Genomic DNA, 13,178 nt, shown 5'->3' with positions numbered 1-13,178 from the left:
GGAGAATAGTGAGTGGTATCTCTGGTATTGGTCAGGGCACAACACCGTCAGAGGGCAGCACAGGGAAACACCAAACGGCAGAGGGAGAGAGAGTGAGCGCGAGGAGACAGGTAAGGGGTGACTGGGTAAGCGCCAAGGGAAGAGAAGAGAGGGTTCACGAATTCGGAATATGGCTTGAAAATACGTCCTCCGCGTGAGATAAGCGAACCTAACGAGGCCCCGGAGCCCCAGCACAAAGGCGCCGCTCCCTCCGTCTTAAATAGCGACACGTGGTATTATCGACACCCGCATTAACCCGGAAGGCAGCGGCGGCGGCGGCGGCGTCTCGGGGCCCGCCAGAGTTCGCGAGGTGCAGAGGTGGCGAGCGACGGGTCTGTCTTGGTGATTCTCCGGACTTTATTAACCAGGACCAATTGCGTTCTTCTCGTTCTTCTTTCCCCACTATCTAATCTATAATGAACTAACGTTTTCCTCAGTCCTCCTTAAATATTAGCTAATCTGTAAAAGTGTTCAATAATTGTGTATGTAAAAAAAAGTGCAATAAAATTGTTATGCATAAAAATCGTATTCAATAAATGTTTTTGTAAAATAAAGTGTAAAAGAATTCTGTTCTATAAAAAAGACATGTTCAATAGATGTTTCTGTATAAAAAGTATGAAAAAAATGTTCTTTAAAAAAATAATGCTTAATAAATATCAGGTAACCGGTGACTTGATTCTCAGTATACCTTTGGCGTGAACTAACCTGTGAGCTGCAACATAATTCAGAGAAGGACAGACATTCATGACACACGCCGGTTAACTAAATTCACGTTGCAGTTTATTGGAAGTGATTTTACTGCAGCTGGCGCATTTTTCATCATCATTACACGTTGGAAATACAAGAAATAAATACCACTTTGTTTTATTTCAATGTTACACTCTTTGGCTTGTCTCACCGATTAAAAGCTTGAACAATTACGGCAAAGACTGAGTGTGTATACGAATCCAGGGTTTGCAGAGGCAGCGACAGCGGGAATTTTTCGATCTGTCTTTTATATGTGTCCCTGAGCTTTTTTTTTTTTTTTTTTTTTTTTTACAACAAAGGAGACAGCTCAAGGGCATAAAAAAGGAAACAATAACAAAAAAAAAGCCCGCTACTCGCTGTTCAAAAAAGTAATTAAAAGAGGTGGTCAATTTCGGGAGGAGAGGCGTCCTGATACCTTGATACTTCCTCCTTTCCTGTAAAAATAATGGTTGTCTCTCTTAATTATGACAAGAAAACTAAGTGAATACAAGATCCTGCGAGATTCTTTTGTTTCTCCCTTTTTTACATATCCCTGAGCTGCCTCCTTTCCTGTAAAAAAATAGTGGTTGTCTCTCTTAATTATGACAAGAAAATTGAGTGATTACACGTTTTCATGTATTTCATTAGCAGATTTTTTTTTGTTTCTTCCTTTTATATGCCCTGGAGCTGCCGCCTTTCCTCTTAAAAGTATTGATTGCCTCTCTAACTAACAACAACTCTAACAATAAAATTAACTAAGAAAAAAAGACTAACTAAGAAAACTTACTAATAACTAACTATGCAAAGAGGAGGCTTTTTTCTTCCTTCGTTCTTTCTTTAAATTCCATTCTGTTTTTTTTTTTGCCTTTCTCTCCCTTCTTCTCTCTTTATTTATTTTCTTTCCATTCCCTTCTTTTTCCTCTTTCTTCTTCCTTCCTCTGTTTATTCTTTCCTTTTCACATATCTCCCCCCTCCCTTCTCCCCCCCTTTCATCATCTCCTTCCTTAAAAACTAACTAACTAACTCTATTCTCTTTTTTCTTTGCCTTTATTTCTTTTCTTTCTATTCCCTTCTTTCTTTTCCTTCTTTCTCTTACTCTTTCCTCTTTCTTCTTCCTTCCTCCGTTTATTTTTTTCCTTTTCAATTATCTCCCTCCATCCTTCTTCCCCCCTTTCATTATCTCCTTCCTTAAGAAAACTAACTTTAACTACAATAAAACTGACTGACTAAGTGATTAAGTCTCCATATATTTAATCAATCTTTGCCCCGCGTGAGAAGCCTGATACCTCTTCTCTTTCCTTGCCGTCATAATTACCCTTCCGGCTCCCTTTGTCTTCCCGTAAGAATACATGTAGGCGCGGAGGAATATTCATCACCTAACAAGTCTGCCGATCCATCTATCAATCTTCGTGTTTGTGGTGCCTTGGCTGACTACCAACCACCTCGCCATCATCTCTCATTCCTTAACGCACGCATGCACGCACGCACATCATCCATCACGCAATACGGGCCTCCCCCTCCCTCCTTCCCTCCCTCTCGCCTCCCATCAGCCACTATTCTTGCCCCCGCCTCAACAGCAGCCTTATATGTGAAATCTCAGCTCGATATTAAAGTCCCTCTACCCGTGTATCAAGTTTGCGAATACGTCCAACAGTTTTTTAACCACCTAAAGTCTGAGTCAATGTTCATTATAATTTCTTCTCCAACACATACTTCAAAATATTTCTTGTTGATTATTTTTCTCATTCTCCTACTGATTTTTACAAGCGAGACTGTTTTTCTTTATGTCTAGTTAAGAACATGAACGAGCACACACACACACACACGTAACTCCCCCCTTCCCTTTCCCTCCTCCCCCTTCCCCCTCTCTCCTCCCCCCTTCCCTTTCCCTCCCCACATACACACTCGAACACACCGTTGCCAGATTGTCGTACTCAGAGCATAGTATTTACCGGTTTCTGACGCCTAACTATTGCCAAGAAACATCAGGATCTAACTCTTTTAACGATAACTATAAATGAGTTTCGTTATTGGAGCCCAGAAGACAGTTTAGGGATAAGTAGTCGGGAAATATAATCGGCTGAGTACGACAATCTGGCAACGTTGCTCGAACATCATATCAAGCAAAGGTGAAAAAAATACAAGCTTAGGAGTCATAAGGCCAAAGGTGTCCCCGTTACAGGAAAACAGAGAAACGCAAGCAACATGTTCGTAGTAAAGAAAGAGCAACATGTCAATAGAATAGAGCGAAGCCAGTACCGGGGAAAGAGCAGAAAATTTACTGAAAACTTTGAAACGCCAATTTACCTCAGAATAAAACCAAAGGAATGCGTACGTTAAAGATTTCAAGACTGGATGCATGCTGAACCTGAAAAAAAGAAAACAAATCGAATATGATCTCGCGGAAATCCTAACCGAGCACGTCTGAAGAACACAAATCCAAGACAATAGCGGCCAGCAAAGAAGGAGGGATTTAGGATAGAGAGAGAAAGGGAGTAGCAACTAACAGCAGCCTGGAAACCAATCAATGTGGCTTAGCTCTCTAGGAAGCCTTTATTTGAGAGCGCTGTTACATTTTTGCTTTCAATGTAAGCGAAATGCGAAAGTTTGCTCCGAGGACTGAAAAAGAAAGCGAAGCAGAAAGAAAAAAAAGAAGACAGAAGGATAGTAAAAGTAAGAAAGGAAAAATAAATGCAGAAAGAAAAAAAAGAACAGGAGAGTGGGAAGAATAAGAAAGGAAAAAGGAGGCGAAGTAGAAAGAAAAAATATAAAATAATTATGGAGACAATAAGAAAGAAAAACGAAAATGAGGTGAGAAGAAAAATAAACAGAAGGAAACATGAAAAGATATGATTGGAAAAAGAAAGACGAAGAGAGAATAAAAAAAAGAGACAAAAAGAATAGATAAAATAAGACAAGAAAAAGAAGACGAAGAAGAAAGGAAAAAGGAGAACAAGGGGATAGAAAATGTAAGAAAAGAAAACGACTAAACAGAAAGAAAAAAGAAGAGACAAAAGGATACAAAAAGTAAAAACGGAAAAAGAAGACGAAGCAGAAAAAAGAAAAAAAAAGGAGAGAAAATAAGAAGACAAGTCAGCCGGAGATAAAGAAAAGAGAACAGAAAAAAAACTATGATAGAAAGTTCTCACAAGACGACGAACGAACGAAGAGAGAGAGGAAAAAGAGGGACAACACACACAGAAAAGAGCTAATTGGAGAAAGTTGTGAAGAGACGTTTGTCGGACGATTCAAAGTGACGCTAATTGTTATGAGAATGAGAACGATGGTGATGGCGGCGGCGGCGAGGACAATGACTTAGATAATATTCATAAAAGCCCCGGCAACAAATAACAATGGAACTAGAATAACAATAACGATAAAAATAGTGATAATAAAAAAAACTAAGGAACATTGAGCTGCCTGTCACTGCATCTGTCTATGGGAATTCGATCATCCGCCAATTGCTTCTCTGTCCGTGGCCCAAAAAATGATGTGAAAGCATTTAATTGGGTAGAGCATAACGTATTCGTATTTTTATTGATTGCGATAAGTCAGGATGTATTCAGACGTCTATCATGTAACTGTACAATCAATGGTTTCACTTACACGTGGATCTGTTTTTTTTATTTTTTTTATGCATTCTCTCTCTCTCTCTCTCTCTCTCTCTCTCTCTCTCTCTCTCTCTCTCTCTCTCTCTCTCTCTCTCTCTCTCTCTCTCTCTACCGTTCCAGATTCAATGAAATTCTAGTATTATGTTTCTCTTTTAATCCTCCCCATTATTCTAACGTAATAGTCAACATCATCAGTCACTTTTTCCATTGGCTCTCTCGGCATATTTATTCTTACTCTTTCATTCTCTCTTTTATTTTTTCTCTCACTTCCTACGTTTGCAGATTCAATGAAATTTTTGTGATATTTGTTTCTTTATTCGACCCTTAACGTTATCATCATCATTATCATTGCCAGCTTCTCAATTCTCTTTCTCACCATATTCATACTTTTACTATTATCATCTCCTTCCTTTTCTATTCCATCTCTCTCACTTCCCGGCTTTTCCTCCTCCTCGTAATCCTACACGCCCAGGGCCCACCACCACTGCCGCCTCTCACTTTCAAGCTCTCCTTTTCAGCGCAGGAGTCACCCCGCGCCTCCATAAATCATTCTTGCTGTGGAGGTTTGTCCGACGAGCGCTAGAACCCGACAAGGCCCCTTATATTGATGGATTGAGGGGGAAAAGGAGAGGATGAGGGAACGCAGTCTGGAGGAACACGAGTTTTTGAATAAGGAGAGAAGGTGAGAGGGAGAAGGAGAGGGAGAGGGGGGGGTGAAGGGGGGATATTGTATAAGATTGAATGTAGTTTGATTCTACTGATATAATTGAACGCTTCCGGTACTTCATCACTGTTCTTTTTTTGTTAATCTATTTGAGAGAAAATGGTGAGTCTTTGGTACCTCTCTCTCTCTCTCTCTCTCTCTCTCTCTCTCTCTCTCTCTCTCTCTCTCTCTCTCTCCACACCTCCCTTTTAGTGTGTGTCGCATCGCGTTTGTGCAGGCGTTGTTCGTTCTCCTCACTGCCTGTTCCCCCCACTACCTGTTTTCCCCCACTGCCTGTTTTCCCCACTACCTGTTTTCACCCACTACCTGTTCTCCCCCACTACTTGTTTTCCCTACTACCTGTTCTCCCCCACTACCTGTTATCCCCACTACCTGTTTTCCCCCACTACCTGTTCTCCCCACAACCTGTTTTCCCCGCTGCCTGTTTCCCCCACTACCTGTTTTAGCTGCTAAGAGCCTCCGGGATTCCAAAAGGGAGTACTTTTGTTCCGATACTTCTGTTTTCGTTTTATTTCATTACTCTAAAGGAAGCAGCTCAAGGACAAATATAAATGATGAAAAAAAAGGTCCGCTAATCACTGTTCCTATTAAAGTGATGTATGGCCAAAGGAGAGCTCAGTGTCAGGGTGAGAGGCGTCCCATTATTATTATTATTATTATTATTATTTTTTTTTTTAGATGCTGCCTAAGCGCCGGGTAGGCTTTTTTCAGGGGTCTCTTCGACGACCCCAGCCTGTTGATGGCGCACGCGAATTTTATTTACAGTGGGTACCGTGGTATATGACTCTTCTGCATGGAATAGTATAAAAGAAATGCTCATACAAATGCGACGATAGATTTAGGAACTATTAGATGTTTATGATGTTTAAAATTATAAGTCAAAGAATCATTCGAAAAAATATATATAGCCCCAACAGTGTCACCAATGCACTTTTCTACAACGAACTAACAGCATGGCGACGTTTGTAAAGCTTCTGATACATGAACGATATAGATCTTTCCCAATAAACGAATCAAGATATATATTGGAAGTCTTTCGGGGAACGCTGTTGACATTACTTGATGCAACACACGGGAAGGGCAAATAAAAACCCCTAAGACCTGCAACGGGAGAGTTCACGCGCGCATCAACACACCTCAAAGGACCTCCTGACTCCTAAGACTTCGGGGAATAAAATCAAGACTCGCCTTCGAAAAGATTGCATATAGAGCTTGTTGCCGAAACCGATTCAATTCACACGCAGCCACTAACAGTTCGGCGTGTGCTTTCGTAGTCGAGTTTGATATATTATTTACCTCAAAGGACCTCCCGACGCTTACGACTTAAAATCGACACTCGCCTTCGCAAAGACAGCATAAAGCTTGTTTGCCGAAATCGATGAAGTTCACACGCAGACATCGAACAATTCAACGTGTTTTTTCGTAAATACATTTTTTAGATCATAGTTTACCCTTCGAATATACTGTAAAAGTGTCCTCCACTCTAAACTAGGCTAATATTTAATAGTTATCATATGCAGACACCTAACAACTCACCAAGTGCGTCCGTAAATACTTTTTTATATTATATTTTCCCCTTGGACCGTTTTGCACAAATGTCCCCCGCTATATATTAGGCTAATGTTTAATAACTACCAAACATCATGCTGCGTTTAACCCTTTCCGCTATGGTAACTCTGGTTGACCTTTGTTCATCGACCTTACCAATGTTTAATAACTACACAATGCTTAACAACCACCCAATGTTTAATAACTACCAAACGTCATACTGCGTTTAACCCCTTCTGCTATGGTAACACTGGTTGGCCTCTGTTCATCGACCTTACCAATGTTTAATAACTGTTTAACAACTACCCAATGTTTAATAACTACCAAACGTCATACTGCGTCTAACCCCTTCCGCTATGGTAACACTGGTTGGCCTCTGTTCATCGACCTTACCAATGTTTAATAACTGTTTAACAACTACCCAATGTTTAATAACTACCAAACGTCATACTGCGTCTAACCCCTTCCGCTATGGTAACACTGGTTGGCCTCTGTTCATCGACCTTACCAATGTTTAATAACTGTTTAACAACTACCCAATGTTTAATAACTACCAAATGTCATACTGCGTCTAACCCCTTCCGCTATGGTAACACTGGTTGGCCTCTGTTCATCGACCTTACCAATGTTTAATAACTGTTTAACAACTACCCAATGTTTAATAACTACCAAACGTCATACTGCGTCTAACCCCTTCCGCTATGGTAACAGTGGTTGATATCCGTTCATCGACCTTTCCGTGTAAAAGAGATAACGACGGCCTTTGTCCCTTCCTCCAAGAGCCGCAGAACTTCTGACGAGCGGCGCGGCTCCCCGTGGGCAGCCCGGAGTCTCCATGTTATTTACTTCCAAGTCGAGAGAGAAAGTTGGTGACCCCAGTTTCTCTTTCAACAACTTTTCATATTCGAGACGTGAACATTTTCCCCGCCGAGGTCTTACATATCTCTGGTCCGACACAAACACACAAACAGAAACGCAAAGCACACTCTTTCTCTCTGTGTCCTTTTCTATCTTTCTCTTTTTCAATCAATCAGCCAGTCAATCAATCAGTCCATCAGTCAGTTGATTAAGTATTCATTCATCAACCCTATGTCTTCATCAGCCAAGCACTCACTCTATCTATCGAACTATCAAATACTAGTCGATGTCATAACCAGGAACGGAATACTAATCAGATTAATAATGTTGATTTAAATAGTAATAAAGATTTATGTTTAGGTAACGGTGTCACGAACAATCTTACCCGTTACGGTACAACAGCGCCAAGGAAAGATATTAATATACAGAAATTAATGTGTTGAAATTAAACACTAAAACCACGTGACCATTATTTCGTTGGTGTGTGTGTGTGTGTGTGTGTGTGTGTGTGTGTGTGTGTGTGTGTGCGCGCGCGCGCTTTCTGTCACGTCAATTCCTCTGTTTTCTTTATATTTTCCGTGTGTCACTGTATATCTCCGGCTCGTCGTGGGGTGCGTGCGCTTGTTAGAGATGCCCAAGAGGGGTTGTTAAACTTTGTTGGGGAGGAACTGATACTCTCTCTCTCTCTTTTCCTTTTTCTTTCCTTAGCTTATCGATTCTCTTCATCCCTTTCTGTAAAATCAAACGCACACAATACATACTTGAGACATGTAACAAAGAATTGCCTTACTGGTACTAAAAATATGAATCTCAATACGTGTCGTTCATTCGAATGTACTCGTTGAAACTGTGTGGTTTCAGAAATAGAACTTAATTGCATTTTGTTGCGTTACGTCGTGAAGCTGAACAGGATTACCGTGACGCTGTGGCAGTTTGAGTATTGACGCTATGGAGTGGTATAACTATTGTGTATTGCCTGCAAAATGTAAACAAGAGGCTTTTAGTGCGCTTACAATCCATTTGATCGTTCTTTTTAGTGCAAGCAGCTTGTGGTAGAAGTAAACTAATGAATCATGTTATTTGAGTGCATTTGATTCTTTTTTTTAGGAGCAGCGAGTAGCGGGCTTTTCTTTATTATTGTTTCCTTTTTTTTGTCCCCTTGAGCTGTCTCCTTTGTTGTAAAAAAAATAACAATCCAAAAATACTGAGCTATTCCAGGAACAAAGAGTTCGCAATGTTCTGATACCAGACGCGACATGTTCACCGTTCCACGAATCATTAGTACGTTTCTTATTTACTTCAATTCACTTGCTATTAATATCTCAACTGACTGTAAAGAAATTTGTATCAAACGTCCTCTGCCGCCCCATGAAAACCCGCTTCCGTCACAGAACACGAGGATCAGGCGAGCGCGGGACACCATTTCCAAGAACATCACTTTGATCTTCCTCGACGCCGGTGATCACTCGCTGTCGACCTTCTGCCTTCGCTCCCTCCCCGGCCTGCGATACCATAGAGCCGCGTCCGGGAAGGGAGGCGAGTGTAGCTTTGTAACGGTTCCTACTACAACTACACACCAGAAACAATAATGGTTACACACACACACACACACACGCACACGCACACGCACATGCACACGCACACACACACACACACACACACACACACACATCGCCCCCACACACAGCAACACACGGACAAAGCTAGACAGACAAAAACATGACACAGACACATGGACAAAAACTGACAAACAATGAGACAGCCAGAGACACACACACATACACACGCACAAACACACAGACAGACGGAGGAGAGGCAAACGAATAAACAAACAGGCTGCGAGAAAAGAATTGGCAGCAATATAACTCACTCGCCAGGGCAGGGTCACGGCGAGGCTGCGTCAACAACTACGACGGTAATTCTTTTCCACGGTAAAGGAAATAGATCAAGGGGCTTCCGTCTAGCTGTCTGTTCTGTCTGGTTGTCTGGCTGGTACGGCGGCGGGTGGTGTGGTGGCGGCGACGCAATCTCATCCACATACCAAAGAATAAAGAAAATGTCTCAGGTATTATCGGAAGCTTCTGATGCTTGAGATATAGAGAAGGTTGAATCGTATGGTGGTATTAGAGAAATGTGTTTTTGATATAGCACTTTTTACTCAAGATTTATTTTAACTCAGATGAAACGACATTCTGCTTCTAATCGATCCTTTAATTGCTTATTGGTATGCTCATTGCTCTTTTCTTTCATTTATAACTGGCGTATTTTCCTTGTCATAAGTTTTTTTTTTTTTTTTTTTTTGCAGCGACACAATCTTAAAGAGTATTATTGAAAACTTTGGATCATATGATAGTTGAAAGTTGAATCATATGATAGAATTTGGGAGTTTTTTTTATTTAAACTTTTGGCTATTGGAATTTTTAAAACTTAGAATACATGAGGTTCTGTTCCCATCTTTGTCATTTAACTGCTTCTCTTCATTATAAAAAAGAGACTTTCGATATGCATAGTGCGATATTCTTTACTATGTAACTACTGAGCTGTCCTTCTAACACGCTTTTAACCCACGTCGCATACTAAAAAAAAAAAAAAAACATTATATGACCTAAGACAAATCCTCTCACTGTAAACCAACGAGGAAAAAAGTATCAGTGCTTTATCAAACTCTTCATGTAACGCTTTTAACCTATCGAATAGTAAAAAAAAAAAAAAAAAAAAAACATTATACGACCTAAGACAAGTCCTCTCACTGTAAACCAACGAGGAAAAAAGTATCTATGCTTCATTAAACTCTTCATGTAACATTTTCACTGACGAGACCAAAGTGAAATGCGTCCACGGTCGGGGGTGTAACCGAGCGTGTAGTACAGTTTCCAGCGTTCATTTCGTCCATCAGTCTCCATGAAATTGTCGCTGAAATACACCGACGTTTTAATTATCTGGCTGCGTTGTGTGTGTCAAATACAAGAACCACCGTTTGATGAGCTGTTGTTAGCGCTCTCTCTCTCTCTCTCTCTCTCTCTCTCTCTCTTTATCTATCTATTTCTATCTATCTACCTATTTGTTTACATCTATCTTTTTCTCTTTCTAACAAATGGAGGATGAAATGTTTGGGGTGTGACTGCCAATCCTTATCTATAGTATGTATCTCACAATGTCTCTTTTAGTCTTTCAGAAATGGGTACTGGCTGGCGATCGCAAGTCCAGCACGTGATCGGCCTCTTGGTGAATAACCTACACCCACCCACACCCACACGCATACAAGCATAAGGTTAAATCATCAGAGGATACAAATATTCCCTGGGCGTGCGGTAAATACTTCTCTCGTTATGGCGTCGCCCACTCTCTGAATTAGTCAAGATCCAGGCGGGAAATATTTCACGGCCGATACTCCGGGACTGAAATTTTCTCCTATTGGTCACAAAATTCAGAAGTTTTCGCGGGAATGGGGCAGCTTCACGCCATATCTCTCTCTCTCTCTCTCTCTCTCTGTCGGCAAGACTACACTTTTACTACGTATGATAACTGGCAGGACGTCGGAGTCTAGGTTGGTCAAAAGCTTTTCCTTTTCTGAAAAGTAGCGACTCCGTAACATAGTGTAAAGCGCTATCAGACTACAAGTAATAAATGAAGACTGTGCTACCCTTTTGTTTTCTGCTGTCGCTACCGTTTTATACAACTATTGGGGCTCCCATTAATGTCAGTAAAACAGCAAATACCAATACCAGTGCACGGAGACATGATGGAAGACAAACACCTCCAGAGTCTCCGCGTACCCCAGCCTGCTCCTGCTCCCGCGTGAAGGAAGGTGAAAGGGTGAGAAGCAATGCGATCCTGCCTCCTTCAACACACTCGGGACGCGGGCCCTGGATTAATTGAGGATGCTACGTGTCCGGAGACGCCAGGTGCTCTCAGGTGCTCAGCACCAGTTCGTGCGCATTAATGCCTGCCGCCTCCTAGTAACAGACGATCCCGGAGCCCGTGATGAGTAATTGCATACAATGAACAGTGGCGGTGTAGCGGTTAGCAGGCCTAGCAACGGATCGGTGGGTCAGGATTAGATCCCGACCGAGTATTTTATATATATATATATATATATATATATATATATATATATATATATATATATATATATATATATATATATATATATATATATATATATATATATTCTGTTTTCTAAATGTATTTTGTGAATGTCTCATCAGGTACCAAATATTTCCAGGTGCTTCTTGGCCTGGCGTCAGACAGATCACCCTCAGGATTGTCTACAAAACTTTCTTTAGCAAACCCTGAGCACCACCGCCGCCGCGGTTGATTCTACCCAAAGATAATATTACTTCGATGAAGAGTGAAAGTTTATATTTTTGATTTTTTTTATGTATTTTCTCAGGCGAGGAGCTAAGCAGGCAGATCCAAAGCTCTTGCAACTAAAGAGGGTGTGTGAGGACGTGGGCCTTCCTCACGTTTGTCAGGCGTGGCTGAAGGACGCGCTGGTGGCTGGAGGCGGTCGGCTTCTGGGCCGTGGGGCCTACGGCGAAGTGCGTCTAGCTAAAGACCCTGACGGACGCCTCTTAGTTGTCAAGACTTTCTACGGGTCCATTTCCGATTTGCTGGCCGAGGCTGTTGCTCTGTGGATCGCTCGCCATGTGTCTGGCGTGCAAAGCCTGGTCGGCTTGTGTCCTGAAGCACTGCAGATCGTGAGTGTGTACGCCGGACGAACCACCTTCTGCCGTGCCCTCGAAGAACGATCCCTCAAACCCACTGACATCCTAAGCATACTGATGCAAGTTTTAACAGCCATAGATGGTTTGCACAAGCAGGGCCTCTGCCACAACGACATCAAAGGGGATAACGTATGTTTGGCGCGGAAGAAAGGCGGGATTGTGCTGGCCACTGTTATCGACCTTGGACTCGCCCGACGCTCAGGATCAGTGCCCTATGATTTTAACCTTCGCAGGCCCAACAGATTGTACTGGCTGCCGCCAGAGCTGAAGAAGAAGGGTCGGTGTTGCAGTGCTACAGACGTTTACAGCGTTGCCTCTCTTGTGCAGAGGGCGACTGAGCGTATGGACAGCCCTCCAAGGAAGCTACTGTGGTGGGCACAACGAGCACTCACTATCGAGCCCAGCGTCCGCCCCTCACTCGCTGAAGGGTTGGCAGTGCTCGAGTCGCTCATCAACCCCAGCCCTCACAACACACTCAAGTGTTCCCTTCAGAAAGAGGTCAGAATTAGCAGAGGATGTCAGCGTCAGCCACGGTCACTAAGTCTTGAGAGTTATTCCCAGGCAAGTCATCAAATATCCTCTTGCCTGTCCACCCTCGCACAAATTTCAACTCTTCGTCCTAGAAACCACCCCTTCCGCCATTCATTCTGAGCCGTAGTTTTCTCCAGGAAGACGTAAGTCAAATTTGTGTATCATAACATAATTACATGAAGTAGTTTCTGTCACCATTAAATATAAAACTTACATTTCTAATGTATTGTAGATAAAAATAAAATAAAAGTATAAGTCAGTTTTTATATAAGGGTAATTAAAAACATTAATATAGTAGAGAAGTAAAATCATCTCATTCCTGTTTCGGCAACAAAATGCACCCCAAAAAACACATTTATCTCACGCGTGTGTGTGTGTGTGAGTGTGTGTGAGTGTGTGTGTGTTGGTGTGCGC

General features: G+C 41.9%; 1 protein-coding gene across 1 annotated transcript; it reads left to right on the top strand.

Annotated features, from left to right (window-relative positions):
* Positions 1–11,387: 11,387 nt before the first annotated feature.
* Positions 11,388–12,571, top strand: LOC126998318 (serine/threonine-protein kinase 38-like). The gene is made up of 3 exons (XM_050859805.1): positions 11,388–11,465; positions 11,982–12,510; positions 12,561–12,571. Exons 1-3 carry the CDS (start codon positions 11,388–11,390, stop codon positions 12,569–12,571), a joined length of 618 nt encoding a protein of 205 aa, XP_050715762.1.
* Positions 12,572–13,178: the final 607 nt, after the last annotated feature.

This window comes from Eriocheir sinensis, chromosome 14 (assembly GCF_024679095.1).
Source record: "Eriocheir sinensis breed Jianghai 21 chromosome 14, ASM2467909v1, whole genome shotgun sequence".
NCBI classification, from domain to species: Eukaryota; Metazoa; Arthropoda; class Malacostraca; order Decapoda; family Varunidae; genus Eriocheir; species Eriocheir sinensis.
This window is presented reverse-complemented; position numbering and strand designations above follow the sequence as displayed.